Source organism: Symphalangus syndactylus, chromosome X (assembly GCF_028878055.3).
Source record: "Symphalangus syndactylus isolate Jambi chromosome X, NHGRI_mSymSyn1-v2.1_pri, whole genome shotgun sequence".
NCBI classification, from domain to species: Eukaryota; Metazoa; Chordata; class Mammalia; order Primates; family Hylobatidae; genus Symphalangus; species Symphalangus syndactylus.
This window is the reverse complement of record NC_072447.2, coordinates 33,082,530-33,105,642: the sequence shown is the minus strand read 5'-3', so window position 1 is coordinate 33,105,642 and position 23,113 is coordinate 33,082,530. Positions and strand designations below refer to the sequence as shown.

At 41.9% G+C, this 23,113-nt stretch overlaps 1 protein-coding gene across 22 annotated transcripts in view; it reads left to right on the top strand.

Moving 5' to 3' along the window:
* Window positions 1-19,545, top strand: part of ADGRG2 (adhesion G protein-coupled receptor G2) — a 142,327-nt gene extending 122,782 nt beyond the window's left edge. For 18 of the 22 annotated variants that reach the window (XM_055269334.2, XM_055269346.2, XM_055269343.2 and 15 more), the window contains 11 exons: window positions 462-605; window positions 1,228-1,350; window positions 2,309-2,354; window positions 2,468-2,571; window positions 3,689-3,810; window positions 5,755-6,023; window positions 8,882-8,981; window positions 9,561-9,844; window positions 12,669-12,770; window positions 13,773-13,925; window positions 17,747-19,543. In XM_055269334.2, the coding sequence (XP_055125309.1) occupies window positions 462-605; window positions 1,228-1,350; window positions 2,309-2,354; window positions 2,468-2,571; window positions 3,689-3,810; window positions 5,755-6,023; window positions 8,882-8,981; window positions 9,561-9,844; window positions 12,669-12,770; window positions 13,773-13,925; window positions 17,747-17,931 (1,632 nt within the window). In that variant the 3' untranslated portion in view covers window positions 17,932-19,543. Of the gene's footprint in view, window positions 1-461; window positions 606-1,227; window positions 1,351-2,308; window positions 2,355-2,467; window positions 2,572-3,688; window positions 3,811-5,754; window positions 6,024-8,881; window positions 8,982-9,560; window positions 9,845-12,668; window positions 12,771-13,772; window positions 13,926-17,746 lie in introns of all 22 variants that reach the window. The other 4 variants (XM_055269349.2, XM_055269347.2, XM_055269345.2 and 1 more) reach the window with 2 other exon arrangements.
* The last annotated feature ends 3,568 nt before the right edge of the window (window positions 19,546-23,113 follow it).

Here is a 23,113-nt window from a genome sequence, read left to right as displayed (position 1 = left end):
TCCCCTGCCTCAGCCTCCCAAGTAGCTAGGATTACAGGCGCCTGCCACCACATCCAGGTAATTTTTGTATTTTTAGTAGAGACAGAGTTTCGCCATGTTGGCCAGGCTGGTCTGAAACTCCTCACCTCAGGTGATCCGCCTGACTTGGCCTCCCAAAGTGTTGGGATTACAGGCGTGAGCCACCGTGTCTGGCCTATACTTCCTTTCTTTAATTTAGTAGCAACCAGAGGAATAGAAGTAGAAGCTATTTGGCATAGAGATGCCGCAGGTCAGGTCCTCACAGAACCCTGCATTTTAATTATTAGGCTGGTGCAAAAGTAATTGTGGTTTTTATCTTTAAAAAAAAAAAAAAAAAAAAATGGCACATACTGCAATTACTTTTGCACCAACCTAATAGGTGTGTTTTCCATCTCATTATACTAGCTCCAGACATTTATTCTTATCTTCCACTTGATTTTCAGGTTTCTCTGGAAACCCAAGCTCCTGAGAACAGTATTGGCACAATTACTCTTCCTTCATCGCTGATGAATAATTTACCAGCTAATGACATGGAGCTAGCTTCCAGGGTTCAGTTCAATTTTTTCGAAACACCTGCTTTGTTTCAGGTAAAACTGCTGCTCACTGCTTTTGGCTTGGGTTTTATTTGGAGATAAGGGCATTTCATTTCTTTTAGTGCTCGAATATTCTTAAGGCTGCCATAAGTCAGATGAATTGCCGAAATGCTGCAGTTCATTTTTAAACGCAGCCTAATGATACTGGTGATGATAAATAAAAGTAACTGACAGTTACGTAGTATTTATATTTACCAATTACCAAGCATTATCCTAAACAGTTACAAATGTTAACTCTAATCCTCTCAACAACCCTGAGAGGAAGGAACTATTATTATCCCATTTTACAGATGAAGCCATGGAGGCGCAGAGAGAGGTTAAGTGACTTGCTTGGGGACACACAGCTTAAATGGCTTAATGCTATGTTCCCTTTAAAGATTCACAAAATCCTGTTGTGTCAATCTGTGCAGTTTAGCTCAGTATTTAGAGCATTGTATCGTAGAACAAGCTCTGTTTCTCTAATTGTGATCCCTTGGGAAAGTCACTTTCCTCCTTGTCCCTCGATTTCTGACCTATATTGTAAGATAAACAATGTGGACTGAATATTCCTTAGTGTTCCTTCTAGCTCTAAAACTCTGACAATATCTCATTTACCCTTGCCATCTTGGTGTGCCAGGATCCTTCCCTGGAGAACCTCTCTCTGATCAGCTACGTCATATCATCGAGTGTTGCAAACCTGACCGTCAGGAACTTGACAAGAAACGTGACAGTCACATTAAAGCACATCAATCTGAGCCAGGTGGGGAGAGGCCAATGCCATCTGTTCATTGACCAGGAACACCTTGTACAAACTATGCTTGTAAGGCATGGCCGGCAAAAGGCAGATCAGGCAGAAAGAACCTTCAGCTCAGTTGGAGTAGTTTGTAGGACTAGAATCACATCTCTCCATTGGATTTTAACACACTTAATAATTGACCAGGGCAGGTGCAGTGGTTCATGCTGTCATCCCAGCACTTTGAGAGGCCGAGGCGGGCAGATTGTCTGAGCTCAGGAGTTCGAGACCAGCCTGGGCAACATGGCAAAACCCCATCTTTGCAGAAGATACAAAAATTAGCTGGGCATGGTGGCAGGCGCCTGTAATTCCAGCTACTTGGAGGGCTGAGGTGGGAGGATCACAAGTCCGGGAGTTCAAGGCTGCAGTGAGCTGTGTTGGGGCCACTGCATTCCAGCTTGGGTGACAAAGTGAGACCCTGTCTCAAAAAAAAAAAAAATTGACCACCTAATTTCCAGGAAGAATTGGTGCAAAAGCAAGCTCTTAACAACTGTGAAATATCAGATATCAATGTGTGTGGATCTGTGGCTGCAGGTCTGATTCTCAGCTCAGTTCACACTAAGCATCATCTACGACCTCACTACTCACAGTGTGGTCCACAGACCCACAGCATCAGCATCACCTGGGAGTTTGCTAGAAATGCAGAGTCTCAGGCCCCAACCCAGACCCACTGAGTCAGAATGTGCATTTTCACAAGGCCCCAAAGTGATTCCTATGCACAATTGATGAGCTTAAGAAGTGCTGGTCTATTTAGGGCTTACTTGCTTCTAGGGACCATATAAAATAAGAACTCCCTAAAAATTAAGCCTAAGATTCTGAAATAAAAAAAAACACAGTTTTTTTCAAATACCTTTCAGTTTTGTTTTGTTTTGTTTTGTTTTTAGTTCAATAAATTAATTATTTGTGATTTATCTTTCTACCACAGGATGAGTTAACAGTGAGATGTGTATTTTGGGACTTGAGCAGAAATGGTAAGTTCCAGTCATAACCTTTTCAAACCTTGAGTGGGTTAATTGGGGAGGGTGTGAAGTCACTGGTGCTGTGGCCTTGCTGATGGGACAGATGTTCTTCCCAATGCCAACAGGTGGCAGAGGAGGCTGGTCAGACGATGGCTGCTCTGTCAAAGACAGGAGATTGAATGAAACCATCTGTACCTGTAGCCATCTAACAAGCTTCGGCGTTCTACTGGTAATATGCCTGTGCCACGTGGCCTTAAATTCTGAGTCTGAGGGGTAGCTGGGCATCACACTACAATGTCCAATCTGATAGATGGATAACCTTGACAGATCAGCAGATATGATATTGTGGCTGATTTATACACCAATGAGATTACTCTTTGCCAGGCATGGTGGCTCACGCCTGTAATCCCAGCACTTTGGGAGGCCGAGGTGGGTGGATCACTTGAGGTCAGGAGTTCGAGACCAGCCTGGCCAATATGGTGAAACCCCATCTCTACTAAAAATACAAAATTAGCTGGGCGTGGTGGTGGGTACCTATAGTCCCAGCTACTCAGGAGGCTGAGGCAGGATAATCGCTTGATCCTGGGAGGCAGAGGTTGCAGTGAGCCAAAATCGCACCATTGTACTCCAGCCTGGGCAACAGAGAGAGACGCCATCTCAAAAAAAAAAAAAAAAAGGAGAGAGATTCCTCTTCTAATAAGCAAATGCACCTGAAGGAAAATACCTGAACATGAAAGACAAGTATTTTTTCACATTCTCTTTTTACATTTAAATTTTTCTCTTTTAAATAATTAAGAGAACTAAGGAATTCAGATTAGGATGAGTAATAAAAATTGTTTAGTTTGCAATGCACTTTAAGATTTTTACAAAACACTTTGACATAAATGCTCTTATTTAATCATCCCAACAGTCCTGCAAGATAGGTAGAATGGGGAGTTGCTATTGTCATTTTATTAAAATCAGAATTAAGACTCACTTGTTAGATAATTGCCCACAGTCATAGAACTAAGAAATGTAAGAGGCAGGAGCTAAATCGCAGTCTTTAGGCTCCTAGTCCAGTTCCTTTCCATTGCACTATAATGCAGTGATCAAGTACGTGGTCTTTGGAGTGTGCCAGACCGGAATTTGAATCCTGGCTTCTCCACTTTTTATCTGTGTGTCCTTGAGCAACTTACTTAACCTCTCTGTGTCTCTGTTTCCTTATCTTCACCTGATAGTAATAATTGTGCCTACCTCATAGGTTTGTTGAATAGACTATGAATGGATCCCTAGAATACTTGATATATCATAAGTCTGGTATTTATTTAAAAATATTTGATTATTAAAAGCAATGTTTCATTTTCCAGGACCTATCTAGGACATCTGTGCTGCCTGCTCAAACGATGGCTCTGACGTTTATTACATATATTGGTTGTGGGCTTTCATCAATTTTTCTGTCAGTGACTCTTGTAACCTACATAGCTTTTGAGTGAGTATCCACAACTGGAAATTTGGATTTAGGACTCAGCACTCACCTCCATTGCCAACATTTATTAACTAAGCCCTTTCCTCGGCCTGCCTTACCCTGTACACCCAGCTAGTGGAGCACCTATGTATCAACTTTATGGGACTTTTTGGTTTATATGCTGTGTCCTCACACTAGTCTGTGGACTCCCTGAAGGCAGGGGTTGTGTCAGAATCATCTTTGCACCCCAGAATGACACCCAGTACCTGATAGACATAAAGTGTGAAATGAATGAGGGATGCAGGCCCCAAAACCCAGAGACTTACAATCCAAAATAGACCACAGCACCACGTACAGCATAAGAACTATGTTTAATAAATTACATTTCTAAATTGTACTGAGCAAACACAAAGGATTAAATACATTAACTGGTGTGGGGATGGAGAGAAATAAGGGTATAAAAGCTTTACTGAAAAAAATAGATATTCAGTGAGTCTAGCTCTGCAGCAAGAATGCCATTCTAAAACACAGCCTTTCCTTCTTGGCACCAGACAGGTCCCTTTGGTTGCTTTTCGGGGGTAAGTCCAACAAATTCTAATGGAAAAGAAGGACATGGGCATTTTTATTGCATTAGCGAATTGAAACAATATGTAGGTTCTTGGATTTAGATTTTGGACACTGATCAGGACATGTAAAAATTTATTTTCACTGCCAAAGTTAGGGTCTAGCTGTGACTACGGATCTTCTAGTGAGCCTTTGGAAATATGATTAGTGAGACTAAATAACCATAAGGCCAGCCATTACTCAGAATGATTTCATCGGATCTAATTTTGCATGCATAAACACGAACATGTCATCAATTAGCTGGCTTCTCCGATGCTATTACATTTAGCTATAGTTTAAACTCTTCTTTCCATGATCTCATTTTACCTAATAACATACAATAATATGGGAATCCTGGTTAAATTTTGAAGATCTGAATATAGCAGACCCTATAAGAAGCAGCACCAATGCTTCCAGAAGTAGTTTGGGAGAAATAGGGCGAGTGCTTAGTAGAGTCTACTACAAACTATTTAAAAGTATGGGTCAACAGTCAGCATGTAAAAGGTCCCACAGAAATATAGACACAAATTCTCCTTATGGTTATCACAGATGATTCTGTTTAGATTTTTCCTTTGTTGTTGTTGGTTTTAAGCTCCCCACCCCAGCCCCATATACACACACACTCAAAGAGAAGAAATTTATGCATATAGACATTTACCAAAGAATAAAAATAAATTGCTTAAAACTCAAAGAGCCTGACAGATATGCTTACATAAGGGTTGGTGCTAGGTGTGGTAACTCATGCCTGTAATCCCAACACTTTGGGAGGCCAGGGCAGCAAGATTGCTTGAGCCCAGGAGTTTGAGACCAGCCTAGGCAACATGGCGAAACCTTCTCTCTACAAAAAAAATAAGAGTGTGTTGGCCGGGCGCGGTGGCTCACGCTTGTAATCCCAGCACTTTGGGAGGCCGAGACGGGCGGATCACGAGGTCAGGAGATCGAGACCACGGTGAAACCCCGTCTCTACTAAAAATACAAAAAAAATTAGCCAGGCGTGGTGGCGGGCGCCTGTAGTCCCAGCTACTCGGAGAGGCTGAGGCAGGAGAATGGCGTGAACCCGGGAGGCGGAGCTTGCAGTGAGCCGAGATCGCGCCACTGCACTCCAGCCCAGGCGACAGAGCGAGACTCCGTCTCAAAAAAAAAAAAAAAAAGAGTGTGGTAGTGAGCGCCTGTAGTCCCAGCCACTCAGGAGGCTGAGGTGGGAAGATCGTTTGAGCCAGGGAGGCAGAGGTTGCAGTGACCTGAGATCATGCTGCTGCACTCTAGCCTGGGTGACAGAGCCAGACCTTATCTTAAACCAAAAAAAAAAGTTGGGGGGTTGGCAGAGTAGAATGCTAATTCTTGTTCTCATCCTTTTCCTTTTAGAAAGATCCGGAGGGATTACCCTTCCAAAATCCTCATCCAGCTGTGTGCTGCTCTGCTTCTGCTGAACCTGGTCTTCCTCCTGGACTCATGGATTGCTCTGTATAAGATGCAAGGCCTCTGCATCTCAGTGGCTGTATTTCTTCATTATTTTCTCTTGGTCTCATTCACATGGATGGGCCTAGAAGCATTCCATATGTACCTGGCCCTTGTCAAAGTATTTAATACTTACATCCGAAAATACATCCTTAAATTCTGCATTGTCGGTTGGGGTATGTATAAGCTTGCCTGCATGTTGCCTGGACTTTCTCTGCTTTTTCTCTAGTGTTTTGATTTTTGAGCAGGTGGAAACGATGAAGCAGATCACATTCAGCAAGTTTCTAAAACAGCTTTATACTCTTATATGTGCACTGCCCGAAGAGCAACTTTATCAAGTCTCCTTCTAGGACACCTGTATATTTCCTCTAGATTTGTTATGAATATGAAATTCCTCAAGGTTGAACCATGAATCCTCTTTGTATCTCCAGGAACTAGAATTTGGGGCTGGCACAGAAGGTGCCAGAAGGTGCTCAATATATTGAAAACATTAGCTTGGTGGTAAAGAGCCCAAACTCTCAGTCCCTGAGCTCCCAGCCAGCCTCATTCTACTTTGTACCTCCCAGATATCAGACATGTATGACAGTATGCTCAGAAGGGCAGAGTGAGAGAATGTACATATAAAACCCATTGTAACTTCATTGCCACGTGGGCATGACATTTCAGATTGTGCAGCCTATTGTTGGCAGGTCACAAAGCCTTAGACTCCCCAAATATCTTGAAGATTTCTTCATTCAATTTCCCACCCAATGCAGGAGCCTCTTTAACCCTCAACTCCACCTGACTTATCCTTGACTAAAGATAATCTAACTTCTGCTTGAATACTGCTATTACTGGGGAGTTCATTACCTTACAAGGCAGCCAATAACCATTTTATAAAGCTCTACAGTTCTGATTTTCCATTAAGTTCAGTCGGCTCCCTGGTGGCACTTACCAGTGGTTTTGCTCTCTCAGGCAGAAAACAGTAAGTTGATACCTCTTCTGCCAGAGAGTCCTTTAGATAATCTACAAGTAATATATCAGTATGTATAATCTCCTATTTTTCACACAAGTGACCCCATGCAAGATAAGCCAGTGAGGTGAGCCAGGCAGTCATTCCAAATGTAGGTGAAGAAACTGGCTCCAAGTAATAATGTGATTCCCTCCAATTCACAAAGCTAGAAAACAGCAAGCCTGGCTCTCCGTCTCCTTATATGCAGCCTTCTGCCATCCCCCTCACCAGACTCCCTCTATTTTCAGGCTAGATATTCCTACACATCAAGATTGCAAGCACACCGCCGCCCTTGCCACCCTGCCTTACATCTTATGTCACTATGTCTTTGTGAAGAACAACAGAACAATACCCTTTCCCTGCTTGTCTCAGAAACATAAGTCACCGCTCCAGATACTGGGCATGGATTCTGTCTTCTTTAGAGAAGGCTGAAAGTCAGATTCCTTTGTTAAGTATGAGGCCCCCACCCCCACTATTTTATTTTTAACAAAGTGTCTCACTTAGAAAATTATCATATGTCAGGGTCACCAGAAGGTACAAGCGCAAAGGCATTAAATGAACTATTAGATTTGATTTTACCAGGCACTGCAACTGGTCTGTGACAAGGAATTGTTTGTTCTTTACCAGAGCCTTGAGATAGGATGTCTGCTGGTCGGTGTGCAGAGTGTGGGGCGATGGCATGGGGCTGGCGGGTGATGGTGTGCAGTGGTGAATAGGATTCTTTCCCCACTGAAAGCCATTTTAAACTTGGGGGACCCTTCTCATGGTACCTTCTCTGAAGGGAAGTGTCCGTGGGTTCTCGACAGAGCCAGCATAGTAGCAGTCACCACCCGCTGGATTAGCCAGGACAGAACCCTCCATCCTTCACTGGGTCCATAGTCTTCAAATTGAGGATTTTTGGTTTCATAATGAAAGATTTGCCAGGAGTTGCTGACTCTTAAATGTACATTCCAGACATGTATAAGTTAAAGGCACAACGCTGGGTGCAGTGGCTCATGCCTGTAAACCCAGCACTTTGGGAGGCCGAGGTGGGCACATCACCTGAGGTCAGGAGTTCGAGACCAGCCTAGCCAACAGGGTGAAACTCCATCTCTACTAAAAATACAAAAATTAGCCAGGTGTGGTGGTGCACACCTGTAATCCCAGCTACCTGGGAGGCTGAGGCACAAGAATCGCTTGAACCCAGGAGGCAGAGGTTGCAGTGAGCCGAGATTGTGCCACTGCACTCTAGCCTGGGTGGCAGAGGGGGGTGGGGTGGGGGGGAGTTAAAGGCAACACTGGCAGCTGTAACAGATTAACCTTGAAATCTCAGTAGAAGATCATTTCTCACTCACCTACAGTTTAGTTAGCAGGGGCAGAGGAATCCCTGGTCTTGCAGTTATTCAGGGATCCAAGCTATTGAAGACTGCCTCAAGGTTGCCCTAAGTTTGCAGGCAAAAAGAAAGTAGAGGATCTCACAGGAGGTTTCTATGGGGCAGGCCTGGAAGTGGAGCAAATCACTTGCGCCCATATCCCATGGGCCCAAAGTGAGCCATGTGGCCACACACACCCAGCTGCCTGGGAGGCTGGGAGCATCCAGTCATGTGCCAAAGAGGAAAAGAAACCAGCCTGGTGAACAGCTAGCCAGTCTCTGCTACAAGATGTAAATAGGATGTGATCTCTAGTCTTGTCACCCACTTTGGTTATTAGAACTAGGTGTGACCAGCCGGGCGCGGTGGCTCACGCCTGTAATCCCAGCACTTTGGGAGACAAAGGCGGGCAGATCACGAGGTCAGGAGATCGAGACCATCCTGGCTAACATGGTGAAACCCCGTCTCTATGAAAAATACAAAACAAAAATTAGCCAGGCATGGTGGCATGCTCCTGTAATCCCAGCTACTAGGGAGGCAGAGGCAGGAGAATCGCTTGAACCCAGGAGGCAGAGGTTGCGGTGAGCCGAGATCACACCACTGCACTCCAGCCTGGGTGACAGAGCGAGAATCCATCTCAAAAAAAAAAAAAAAAAAAAAGAATTAGGTGTAACCAATGTTTCCCATCTTCCAGGGGTACCAGCTGTGGTTGTGGCCATCATCCTGACTATATCGCCAGATAACTATGGGCTCGGATCCTATGGGAAATTCCCCAATGGTTCACCGGATGACTTGTGAGTACAAAGGCCCCTAAGGGAATGCTAAGTGAACTGGAAAACGGAATGCTCCTAGAAAACAGAGGATCTAATCAGCATATTGACTCCTGCTGTCATCCTAATAAAACCCAGCAATATTTCACAGCAGCCTTCACAGTCATATGTAATGAGAGAAGCTAGCTGGAAATGCCATGCTACTCTTCAAGTGATGAATTAGGAGCTATTCTGAAAAGAAAAATGAATTAGGAGGAACTGTTTTGAAAATATTTTCATTAGCTTCTGATAAAATGACATTCCAGTTATTTTAATAAAGACTCATAGAACAGAGTTGCTAGGATTTACAGGGGCAAAATCCTGAATGTTTAAAAAAAGGTCTATTTTTAAAATACTTTAAATCACCAAGTGTCCTCAAATAAACTCTTAGATTCTTTTCCCTAGAGCTATAAATGGTTGTAGAGAATAGCAGTTTTATCATTTTTTTTCTCTTGTACTGGTAGAAAATGTTTCAGTAAAATGTTAGACATTCATTGTATCATTTTGAACTCTAGTTCATTACTATAATATGTTTTCCCGTTTCCCCCCCTCCACCAACTCCAGCTGCTGGATCAACAACAATGCAGTATTCTACATTACGGTGGTGGGATATTTCTGTGTGATATTTTTGCTGAACGTCAGCATGTTCATTGTGGTCCTGGTTCAGCTCTGTCGAATTAAAAAGAAGAAGCAACTGGGAGCCCAGCGAAAAACCAGTATTCAAGACCTCAGGAGTATCGCTGGCCTTACATTTTTACTGGGAATAACTTGGGGCTTTGCCTTCTTTGCCTGGGGACCAGTTAACGTGACCTTCATGTATCTGTTTGCCATCTTTAATACCTTACAAGGTAAGCTTTATAGCATCAAATACAAACTGAATGATCCCAGTTGAATATAAAACTGTAGCTACTACAAGAGTACAGGCATGCCTCAGAGATGTTGGGGGTTTGGCTCTAGACCACTACAATAAAGCAAATATTGCAATAAAGTGAGTCACACAAATTGTTGAGTTTCCCAGTGCATATAAAAGTTGTGTTTACACTAGACTATAGTCTATTAAGTATGCAATTGCATGATGTCTAAACAAATGTACATACTTTAACTTAAAAATATTTTATTGCTAAAAACTGCTGATACAGAGACACAAGGTGAGTACATGCTGTTGGAAAAATGGCCTTGAGAGACTTGCTGGACGCAGGGCTGCCACAACCTTCAATTTGTAAAAAAAAAAAAAAAAAAAAAAAGTACTATCTGTGAAACCCCATGAGGTATGCCTGTATATGCAAAGTAGCTTATTTAGTGGCTTATGATATTTTCATTGAAAAACATATTTATCCTTGAGAGGGAGTGCTTTGAGATCCTTGGAGGAAAGGTGCTTACTAAATTCAGGAAATGGTGTTTTTTTATCCTTATTCATCGTTATCTCCTTGGAGAGACCATATTGAGGGGAACCTGCCAGGAACACTTTTTGAAAAAGTCAATTATTCTTCCTTCACTTGGTTTCTTTTTTAAAAAAACTTTTGTATTCAAATAGAACATGCAGACAGTAAGCACACATACCATGACTGTGCTTGTGGGGGCTCACCACTCTCACCTCCTAGGTCAGCGATTTGGAGACAATGAGAAATGGGAAGGCAACAGACAGACCCAAGTGGCAGCAGTCTTACTTGAAGGCCAATCCCAAGAAGTTGCTGCCCTGGGACACTCAGCGGGAAAGAGAGCAGGCTCTGTGTGTCACCATCTGCTTTAGGTTTCCCACTGGTTAATGAAGCCCATTCATCTTGGAACCCTGATAGTTGTACTCTTTAGAAAAGAAAATGACTAATTCTTTTAGAGCAGTGTTATGAAAAACGTGTCTGCTGTTAATTTTTAATGGAAGTGCTTTGACATTAAAAGCCCAGCAGGCTATTAGGTTTACATTACAATAACAATAATTCACTGTCCCTTAGTTTCCTTTTATTCTGAATCCTCTTTTGGGGATGCCTTTTAATTGCCTTCTCATTGGCTTTTGTTCATCTTTCCTGTTGCTTTTGCTCCCATATTGTCCTTCTCTAGTTCTATCAGGCAATAGATCATCTTGTTGGTTTTCAGAGAAATCCCAACCTGAGGTTAAATTCAAATGCCGAATTTGGTTGTTGGTTCTTATTTTAATTTGGAGGAAGCCAGCAGAGATGCTTGTTTGGTTATATATGGTTATTAATTTTTACTTATAATATAGCAGTTCCTCAATTGGTATATCCAGGTGTTACACCACATGGTATTACATACAAAACCAAAAACATAAGCAAATTCTTTTTAAGGGTCTTAAGAAAAGTTTTATTTGCCAACCATGGCATACTGAAAGTAATAGATACTTTAAAAGAAAAGAATATATATATGCCCACATTACACTAATCATTGACATGAAAGCAAGGTACCCACCCTCACATGTTTAATGTGGAAACTGAATCTGCCTTTTTCTTCATTTCCCCAGATTATCTTCTCATTAGGATATGAATGGATAAAAGGAATGAATGTATTGTTTCATCTATACAAGGAAACTAACCCTAATGCACAGGGCTTTTGGGGTGGTTGAATATATATATAGGTTCTGATTATACATGCTGTTTCTCTCCTAATGCAACCAATGGTCAACTCCCAGGGTGGCAAATGAATGAAGCTGTGTAATATTCAGACATGGGTCTTGACGGTGGGCACATATACCCTACTAAAAGCAAAACTGTTTCGTTTGTTTGTTTTTTGAGATGGAGTCTCACTCTGTCACCCAGGCTGGAGTGCAGTGGCGCGATCTCGGCTCACTGCAACCTCCGCCTCCCTGGTTCAGGTGATCTTCCCACCTCACCCTCCCAAAGTGCTGAGATTACAGGTGTGAGCCACCACCATGCCTGGCCCCTGGTATTTTAAAATGAAGGTTTTTAAAGTGAATAGATTGGGGGTTTCTAAGTAAAAGCAGAGAACCCAGAATTCATCCATTCACTCAGCAAATATTTATTGGCAAAAGCCTTGGGGAGTGGCAGCCATGGGGCTGGCTGGGGAGCCCTGGCCTGCCGTGACTGGGCACCTGAGTGGGTGAGAGGTGGAGTCCCAGGGCCCCTTCAGGTCTTCAGCTTGCTCTCCATGCCAGCACCTGGGGCAGGTCAGGAGGAGGCAGGCAGGTAGGTGAGTGCATCGCTGTACTGCCTGGGTTTGAGGGGGAGAGAGAGATCCGAGCAAAGGACATGGCAGTGGGCTGGAGAGGAGGAGAGCGAGAAGGGAAAGATGTGTGGAGGAGATGGCATTTGACAGAGCTTGGAAACGGATTCTAAATAGGGAGGGAGGGAGAGGCAGGAGCCTAAGTCCAAGCTGAGATCCTGGGTGGATGGCTTGTAATTCCAAGATACGGAAGGCGGAGGACAGGATGTGGGAGGAGACAGTGAATTTAATTGTGGAAATGCAAAGTTATGATTCCTTTTATCATATAAATATTCTTAATCTTACAAAGATTTTCTAAAGGCATTCCCCGAAGCCTTTTGACAGCAAGCTTTCCTAGGACTCTGGACTTTTTATTCAATTTGCAAAATTTCATGTTGCCCACAGCTGCCAAAATAATTATTAATATCTTTTGTGCAAAGTGAGCTTATGACATTCAGCTATTAGCTTGGAATTCATTGTGGGGTTTTTTTCCCTCCTTAGGATTTTTCATATTCATCTTTTACTGTGTGGCCAAAGAAAATGTCAGGAAGCAATGGAGGCGGTATCTTTGTTGTGGAAAGTTACGGCTGGCTGAAAATTCTGGTAAAGATTTACCTCACTTTTTCTCTTCCTCTTAAATCTCAAGGAAAAGATTGTATAAATTAAGATCTAAAGCAAATCCAATCTAGAAATCAGTGAATTCCAGCAAATCTGGAATTTGCTCAACAGAAAATATTGGTCGTGAACATTAGGGAGAAAAAAAAATCTGGTGAATTAAAAAATAATTATTCATATCTGGGAATTTTTTGAGCAATAAAATTAATGGGCTGGCTGCCTCTTCAATGAAGCAACAGTAAAATTTTTAGAATTGATTTTCTATTGAGATTATGCTTTTCATTTCCCAAAGTAATTTTTAATATTTACCTTGGTAATTTTTAAAATCTCAACTCAATCCTTTCTCCACAGGTCCTGGTTGTCAGTTGCTTTATTTGTTAGTAAGCCAGACTTTGTGTATAAGCTTTAGCATACATTTGGTTGTAACATAGATTTGTTTATTTTGAAGTGATTTTCACATATACCCGGTTGGGTAGTAGAGCAAATAGCTCATTTTTTTTTTTTAAGAAAATGAGAAAAATGAAGTACTGTTTGAAAAGCTACATTCCTTTTGCATGAATACCACCTTTGCAGTATCTGGGGGACACGGGAGTCTGTATTCAGAAAATGGCAGTACACATAGTTCAATCATTTTCATGGATTGAAGAACAATTAGTCATTACAACACAGACTATTTGTGTTCTTGTTAAGACAGTGTGAGGCTCTGAATCACTACCTAATTCTATGGATATTTATAGACATAATCAAATTAGCTTGGCCTTTAGTTCTAGGAGAATATAGGTTACTTTTAACCACACAGTCATTTGAAGGACAAATGTAAATAATCCAAATGAAAATACATGTTATCACACCAACTGGTGGAAGGTGACTTCTCCATAAGACCCTGAAGTGAGGAATCAGTTGCTTAGGACGTGTTACACTGTGATCTGTCTCTTGCGGTTGAGCTTCAACATACTGCCCTGTTTTTCTGTAATGCTTATTCTGCTGTAGACTGGAGTAAAACTGCTACTAATGGTTTAAAGAAGCAGACTGTAAACCAAGGAGTGTCCAGCTCTTCAAATTCCTTACAGTCAAACAGTAACTCCACTAACTCCACCACACTGCTAGTGAATAATGATTGCTCAGTACACGCAAGCGGGAATGGTATGTATGTCTCAATATAGTATTTCTCAAGCTAGTGTTTATTTTTTTAAATAGTTTTATCCTTTATTGGCGTTTTGGCTAAGCAAAGTGAGTAACTATTAATACATATATGACTAGTGGATCAAAATGTGGTTCCCTTACAAAAGAGAAAGTTTACTAATCCAGATTGATTTATTATAAAGCAAATACTGGAACAACGATCTTTTTTAAGATTTGGTTTTTCATAGTGGGAATGATGATGACCTAAACATTTTAACATTTTAAATGCTCACTTAACTATTGTCCACTTCAGTATTGTGCTATTTCTGTGAGAGCAGTACCTAAAATAGCTGATAAGACTATAGCAATTTTTATTACATCTATCATAATATACATGTTCAACATTTTTTTTTTTGAGATGGAGTCTCACTCTTGTTGCCCAGGCTGGAGTGCAATGGTGCAATCTCAGCTCACTGCAACCTCCACCTCCTGGGTTCCAGCAATTCTGCCTCAGCCTCCCGAGTAGCCGGAATTACAGGCGACCTACAGGTGACCGCCACCATGCCCAGCTAATTTTTGTATTTTCAGTAGAGACAGCTTCCACCATGTTGGCCAGGCTAGTCTCGAACTCCTGACCACAAGTGATTTGCCCACCTCGGCCTCCCAAAGTGCTGGGATTAAAGGTATGAGCCACCGCGCCCAGCCAACACTTTTAAACCTTCCTATTTTTTGCTTTTCATGTTTGTTAATTCTTTCCCACAATGTGGCTGTCTTGTGACAGCACCCAAATCCCCATGAATATGTCAAATACTGGAAGATGACTTGTGACCAGTATTGGTGACCATATATGTGACCAATATCTGAACAGATTATTGCTGCCATGCCTCCTTTACTCATTAATTCTGACATTTCTAGCTAAAACTTCTGTTACATTTTCTTTCTTTCATAAGACCAGGCTGTTCATTACTCATAAAAGCTTACCTTATCTATTTTTACCTTCTCTTGCTTCTTAATATATCTTTTGCATTCTTATAAAAACATAAGCTCTGCTGGTATAGTTTCTCCTTCCATGGAGAATTTGCCTGTATTCATTGTTTTAGGATGTTAGTTCTTTTCATGACTAATTCAAATAAATTTGTGAGAAGATTCACACATCTACCAGTTTTCCAATTTCCTGAAGATGGGCGGTCTTGCTGGTGTGTCTAGACTTTTTTTTTTTTTTCAAGACAAGGTCTCCTATTGCCCAGGCTGGAGTTCAGTGGTATGATCATGGTTCACTGCAGCCTCGACCTCCGAGGCTCAAGTGATCCTCCCACCTCAGCCACCTGAGTAGCTGGGACTATAGGAGCATGCCACCATGCCTGGCTAATTTTTCCTTTTTTTTTAAGATGCAGTCTTGCTGTGTTGTCCAGGTTGGTCTCAAACTCCTGGGCTCAAGTGATCCTCCCGCCTCAGCCTCCCAAAGTGCTGGGATTACAGGTGTGAGCCACTGTGCCCGGCCCATCTAGGCTTTTAAAATACCATAGGATGCCTCAAAATCAAGGTTTCTCAACTTCAGGCACAATTGACATTTTGGGGCTGGATAATTCTTTTTTGTGGAATTGCAGGACATTTAGCAGGATCCCTAGACTCTATCAACTAGAGCCAGTAGCACCCTGCCCCCAGTTATGACAACCCAAAATGTCCCCAGACACTGCCAACTGTCCCAGGAGGGCGGGGAGAAGAAGGGAGCAAGATTGCCCCCAGTTGAGAATCACTGCTGTAAAAGATGAGAAATAACTGCTGTATAGCCTTAGCTCTTTACTGTCGATACCAGAAAGCAAGCTCTGGGCTCTACACCAAATAGCTCTATCAGGAATGATTCAATGTAGGTAAACAGAGGCGAGGCAGTGGGGAGCACAGCTGGTTAGTACATTAGTGTGAGAAAGCAAATTGAAAGGAGAGGCATCAAAGGAGCGAGCTGGGTCATCTGGGGCTCTGAATCCATAAACCAGATTTGTCCACATTCTCGAAAGAGCTCAGAGATGAAGCCCCACCTGCCTAGCTCTATCAACATGTTGTCATCCTTTGGGAAATCAGATTTCATGGAAACACCACATTTTACCACAGTTGTTTAACACAGCTGATTTGACACAGCTACTTTTGATGCTTGACAGTGAGGGTGGGGGTACATTTAAGGTTGCCAAAATGCCTCGGTGTTTAATATCACATAATATGCATGTCAGATAAACATTCCTGACTCCTCAGTCCTCGCCCCAGTATCTGGGATAGATGAGGAATGGAATTGGCAATTTCAAAAAAGAAAGCTAGGGCTGGGCGCAGTGGCTCACGCCTGTAATCCCAGCACTTTGGGAGGCTAAGGTGGGAGGATCACCTGAGGTCAGGAGTTCAAGACCAGCCTGGCCAACATGGAAAAACTCCGTCTCTAATAAAAAAATATGAAAATCAACCAGACGTGGTGGCACACACCTGTAGTCCCAGCTACTCAGGAGGCTGAGGCAGGAGAATCGCTTGAACCCAGGAGGCAGAAGTTGCAGTGAGCCGAGATCGCACCACTGCACTCCAGCATGGGCGACAGAACGAGACTCTGTCTCAAAAAAAAAAAAAAAAAAAGCTAGAAGTTTAATGATTTGTTTATTATGCCAGGCCAAATTGTTCTTGCACCAAAATGTCCTCAAGCCGAAATGCCTAAATCCAAACAGCTGCCTCAGACAGTCACATGCCCTATTTGATCTGTGTCACAGATGGAGCTGTGTTAACCATATTCATCACCTAGTTTGCATGAATATTACACAGTTCAGTTCTGAGCTGCCTTAGAGGGTGGGGTACCAGCAGCCATCTCATTTGGTACCCAGGACCACAAGGATCTCAGTTTGGAAGCAACATCACATGTCAACTCCATTACTTCTGAGCTGTGTGACCTTGGAGAGAGCACTTAATTTCTGAAGCCTTCATGGGGATAACAGTAGTACCCACCCTGCAGGGCTCTAAATGCGATAAGAAAGTGTCCCAGTACTGTTATGATCATTGTTATCATAATCATGTCATGAACTAACAAATGGGCTTATTATTCAGCTTTCTATATAGTCTCCCAATGGTCTAATGATCAGAAGGATGGTGCCAAGTAACTAGAAGAGGCCAGCACCTGTGCTTCCCTATAACTCAGGGCCTGCTTGGGGTGGGGAAGGCCCATGTCCAAGCCAACAGTTACCCTTGAGTGCCCAGCTGCTCCCTGGCCTGGACTCTGAAGTTGGAATTGGTAGTTTCCTCTTGGGAATTGGTCCTGTCCTGATTTAGTCAGAGGAGCTGGTTTAGTCTACAAGAGAGATGATTTCTTCTTGCCATGACTGTTGTAGCTGGTTGCTCTGGTTTCTCTGGTACGAAGTTTCATTTTATAGGAACCTAGGGAACCAAGAACTTCCTAAGGGTACATATGGGGATCTCTGTTAACATTAACCTTTTGGGAGACCAAAGTATTACCTTAGCTTATATTATACATATGCTGCTACTTGAAGTCAAAATATATCCAACCAGAGTTAGGAAGTGGGTCTTTTATTAATATATTACCTTGCTTCAGATTTTGACTGTTTCATTAAAAGCCAAACAAAAAAAAACTGCCATAGAGAACTGGTTTCTGAAGCAATCTCCAGTTTGGTATGCTTACTTTGAGTGGCCTTAGGGAAGTAATGAAAAATAAATGAAATATGAACATATATCACAAATGTTTTTAAAAACATATTTTACAAATACATCTTTAAGAATAAAGTGATGCCTGAGTTTGTTTGCTTTTTAATGCTTTCTGTGGATACTTCATGCCACCCGCTTTGTGTTTCCTTATACAGGAAATGCTTCTACAGAGAGGAATGGGGTCTCTTTTAGTGTTCAGAATGGAGATGTGTGCCTTCACGATTTCACTGGAAAACAGCACATGTTTAACGAGAAGGAAGATTCCTGCAATGGGAAAGACCGTATGGCTCTCAGAAGGACTTCAAAGCGGGGAAGCTTACACTTTATTGAGCAAATGTGATTCCTTTCTTCTAAAATTAAAGCATGATGCTTGACAGTGTGAAATGTCCAATTTTACCTTTTACACAATGTGAGATGTATGAAAATCAACTCATTTTATTCTTGGCAACATCTGGATAAGCATAAGCTAATTAAGGGCGATGATTATTATTACAAGAAGAAACCAAGACATTACACCATGGTTTTTAGACATTTCTGATTTGGTTTCTTATCTTTCATTTTATAAGAAGGTTGGTTTTAAACAATACACTAAGAATGACTCCTATAAAGAAAACAAAAAAAGGTAGTGAACTTTCAGCTACCTTTTAAAGAGGCTAAGTTATCTTTGATAACATCATATAAAGCAACTGTTGACTTCAGCCTGTTGGTGAGTTTAGTTGTGCATGCCTTTGTTGTATATAAGCTAAATTCTAGTGACCCATGTGTCAAAAATCTTACTTCTACATTTTTTTGTATTTATTTTCTACTGTGTAAATGTATTCCTTTGTAGAATCATGGTTGTTTTGTCTCACGTGATAATTCAGAAAATCCTTGCTCATTCCGCGAATTCTAAAGCTCCTTTTGGAGATGATATAGGATGTGAAATACAGAAACCTCAGTGAAATCAAGAAATAATGATCCCAGCCAGACTGGGAAAATATAAGCAGACAGTGCCACAGTTAGCTCATACAGTGCCTTTGAGCAAGTTAGGAAAAGATGCCCCCACTGGGCAGACACAGCCCTATGGGCTCATGGTTTGACAGAGTGGAAAGACCATATTGTAGCCCCACTCACACTCTTGGGTGCACGACCTGTACAGCCAAACACAGCATCCAATACGAATACCCATCCCCCTGACCGCATCCCAGTGGTCAGATTATAGAATCTGCACCAAGATGTTTAGCTTTATACCTTGGCCACAGAGAGGGATGAACTGGCATCCAGACCATGTGTCAGGAAAATTGTGATGATGTACGTAGATGAGGTACATACACTCCCACTTCTCAAATCCCCAGAGCCTTTAGGAACAGGAGAGTAGACTAGGATTCCTTCTCTTAAAAAGGTACATATATATGGAAAAAAATCATATTGCTGTTCTTTAAAAGGCAACTGCATGGTACATTGTTGATTGTTATGACTGGTACACTCTGGCCCAGCCAGAGCTATAATTGTTTTTTAAATGTGTCTTGAAGAATGCATAGTGACAAGCGGAGTAGCTACTGGGAACAGGGAACTGTCTTGCACTGCTATTGTTGCTACATGTATCGAGTCTTGATTGCTCCTAGTTATATACAGGGTCTATCTTGCTTCCCACCTACATCTGCTTGAGCAGTGCCTCAAGTATGTCCTTATTAGGAACATTTCAAACCCCTTTTAGTTAAGTCTTTCACTAAGGTTCTCTTGCATATATTTCAAGTGAATGTTGGATCTCAGACTAACCATAGTAATAATACACATTTCTGTGAGTGCTGACTTGTCTTTGCAATATTTCTTCTCTGATTTATTTGTCTTGTATTTATATGTTAAAATCAAAAATGTTAAAATCAATGAAATAAATTTGCAGTTAAGATCTTTAAGTTTGGTAATTTTCACAAAGAAAAAACATCTGCAGTCTCTTTCCCTGGTGGCCTGGCATGGAAGTGGTAGGACATGCTGATTAAGACAAACACAATTGGCTGGGCATGGTGGCTCACACCTGTAATCCCAGCACTTTGGGAGGCTGAGGCAGGTGGATTGCTTGAGTGCAGGAGTTCGAGACCAGCCTGGGCAGCACAGGGAGACCCCTGTCTCTACAAAAAATTAAAAATTAGTTAGGCATAGTGTTGTGTGCCTGTACTCCTAGCTACTCAGGAGGCCGAAGATGGAGGATTGCTTGAGCCTGGAAGTTTGGGGCTGCAGTGAACCACGATTGTGCCATTGCACTCCAGCTTAGGCGACAGAGTGAAACACTATCTCTTAAGAAGACAAACATAACAGTAACATCTTTTGGAAAACAGCAGGTACCCTGTGACTATGAAATTAGAGCAAGGGTTGTTCTGCCTCATGAGATCAGTTTCTGAGGTCTCCTTTCCCATTACTCTTTCAAGATTGTCTCTTCAACACATTGCCTTTGGCCTGTAGGCAATGTACAAGACCCAATTCAGATCTCATCCAAGTATCCGCTTCCTCAGTGTCAAACAGGTAGGACTACTGAAAAGTGAGAACAGGATTTGGGATTTCTGCATTGCTGGTTAGCATGTGGGATCCCCAAACATGGGAAGCTGTCCTCACCCTCGCAAGAGGTCTCTGAGCAATCTCTTCTTCCAAGGTCCTGAGCTCCCACAAAGATGCCGAGTACTAAATTCATAAGGAAGATGTGAGATCCTCTAGATTGGGGGAGGGGTGAGACCTCAGAAATCAACCCCCCAAAACAGATTATATAACCAAAATATACATAAAAGGATGCACAATGTCCAGTATCCTTTAGGTCCCACCTCCTTATTTTTCCTACTGTGTCTGTGCTGTGGTCCTTAAGCTGAATTCTCTCATCTATTTTTCTTACTTTAGACATACGGCAGGACAGAGTGTGTTTCTGAGAAGCATCCTCCTTTGGGTTTAAGATTGATCCCACGATCTGAGACTCTATTGTAAGGAAACAGAGGTGGTGCCAATATTAGGAGGCAAGGAGTGTCAGGGCAGAGGCCAGTATTTAAAGAAGTATTTCCTCAAAATATTGGAGTACTTTGTTTTTTTTTTTTTTTCTCAAAACACACTGCAGTCATTAACCCCACAAAGGAAGTCTGCTGACTTCAGTGAGCAGCATCATGATCGTTCTTACTGAAAATGGTGAAGCAAGCCAGGCAAGCACCTGTAGTCCCAGCTACTTGGGAGGCTGAGGCAGGAGGATCGCTTGAGCCAGGGAATTTGAGTCCATCCTGGGCAACATAGAAAGACCTCGTGTCTTTAAAACAAACAAACAAAAAACGGTGAAACAGCTTCACTTGGGATACTGGGTATGTCTAACCAGGTCAGCTAGGAGTCGGTTGGTTTGTCGAAGGCCGTTTAGACAAAGATCTAATTTACTGCATAACCAATTCACAGAGTGGACTTGTTTGGTGTCATTTTGTCTCCATAAGAGCATTTTAAGGACTAGTTTGTCTCTGTCTCTGCTCCTTGCTGTTCTAGTTGGAGTCCGAAGGAAAGGAAAAAGGAAAGACTGGGTAGGCATAAGAACATAATCTTTAATTTGAAGAATTCTTATCAGTGTATACTTTTTTTTTTTTTTTTGGAGACAGAGTCTCGCTCTGTCACCCAGGTTGGAGTGCAATGGTGCAATCTTGGCTCACTGCACCCTCTACTTCCCGGGTTCAAGCAATTCTCCTGCCTCAGCCTCTCGAGTAGCTGAGATTACAGGCACCTGCCACCATGCCCGGCTAATTTTTGTATTTTTTGTAGAGATAGGGTTTCACCATATTGGCCAGGCTGGTCTTGAACTCCTGACCTCAAGTGATCCACCAGCCTCAGCCTTCCAAAGTGCTGGGATTACAGGTGTGAGCCACCGCGCCTGGCCAGTATATACTGCTTTCTTTTCATGTTAGTCTCCAGGTACAACATCAAGAAGTCAGAGCAGGCAAAAATGGAATATATGTTCTTTTAGAATATAGTCTTTTAAATATATTTAATAAATATATTCCTCACTGTGAAGACATCTTATGTTCCCTGGTGTTTCCTGTCTTTATCTCTTAGTCTCAAATGAGCTACAGGAAGCTGGAGCAGAGACAAATTCAACATTCTTAAAATGTAATGAAAAAATGATTTCCAGTCAACTAAATTGTCATAGAAATAACTAAATTTGGTGAATTGGTCATTTTCAGCAAATTCATTCAGAATTGACCTTCTGGGTCAAAGACGGAGTGATTTTCTTTAGAGCCAAAGACCTGAACCCTACAAGAGAAACATTTATTGGTTTCCACCTTGGATGTTAACACAGGGCTCTCTGGAAACTACCTGGGCTGAAGCCTCTGTGGCAGGATGATGGCAGATCCTCTGGCTGGGGTCAGAAAAATCATACATGGTGCTACCCCAGGGTCCAGTTCTGGGTTTTCATTTTTATGGAGATCATGAATCAGCTTCAGAAACAATAACATTCCTTATCATTATACTATATCTGATTCTTGACAAATATTTGAGAAATGACTTGGAGACAAGTTTCTATTGGTGATAACCAAAGAATGGCTTCGTGGATATGGGGACCAAGATACGGAGGTTTTGCACCTCAGGGATATGAGGATACTAAAATATGAGACTGATTTATTATACAGCACAGCTTTCTGGTCCAAAATGAATCACTAAAATTTGCTTTGAAATTTAAAAGCTAAAACAGAGTAGCCTTCCTTCTTGGTTTTATTGCAGAATTTTGAGCTTATCGAAGAACATAGCTTATATGTTGCTATGCAATCGCATAGACCAAAGCCGAAGCATGTAGATTGCGTATACACCAAAAGGGGTGCATGTGTGCATAGTAGGATTAGCGAAGAATGAAGCCAGGAAACTGAAAATGTTTCTATACTAGGTAGAAATGCCAGAAAAGGAGCAAAGATCATCCGTTATTTCCCATATGGCTGCAAAATCAACTCCTAAAGAAGGACCCAATGGAAACAAAAGCCACAATGAAAAGAAGCAATGATCCCAGCTTTTAGATGCAGATGAGTACATGAAAATTCTAGCAAGAGTACATCTTCAGATTCCAAAACATTTAGTGATGATAACAATGTCTAGTTTTATTCACCCCTAGACCACAGCAAATTCTTCATGGAGGCACATCACATGGATCGCTGCATAATTCAAGAGCCAATATTAAGAAAACAAAGTATTATATGAAGTAATATGTGAGCTGATGAGGGGTTTGGTGCTTTAGTTGAGTGACAGAGTAAAGCCATAGATTTATGTTCTGGAATATCTAACATAAACTTGGTTAAGGACCAAACGTAAGGGAACGCAGCCAAGCAGGACTGATTTCATTTACTCATGCGAGCAACATTAATTGAGCTCCAACTATACGCTCAACACTGTACCAGGCATAGTAGGAGATAGCAAAAGCCTGTTTCAATGAATAACGTACATTCCAATTAGGAAAATATGCCTCATCCACACATGAAAACATAAATAACAACAGGAGGCAATACATTGTGGCCAAGTGACAACGAAATTAGCTATGATTTATT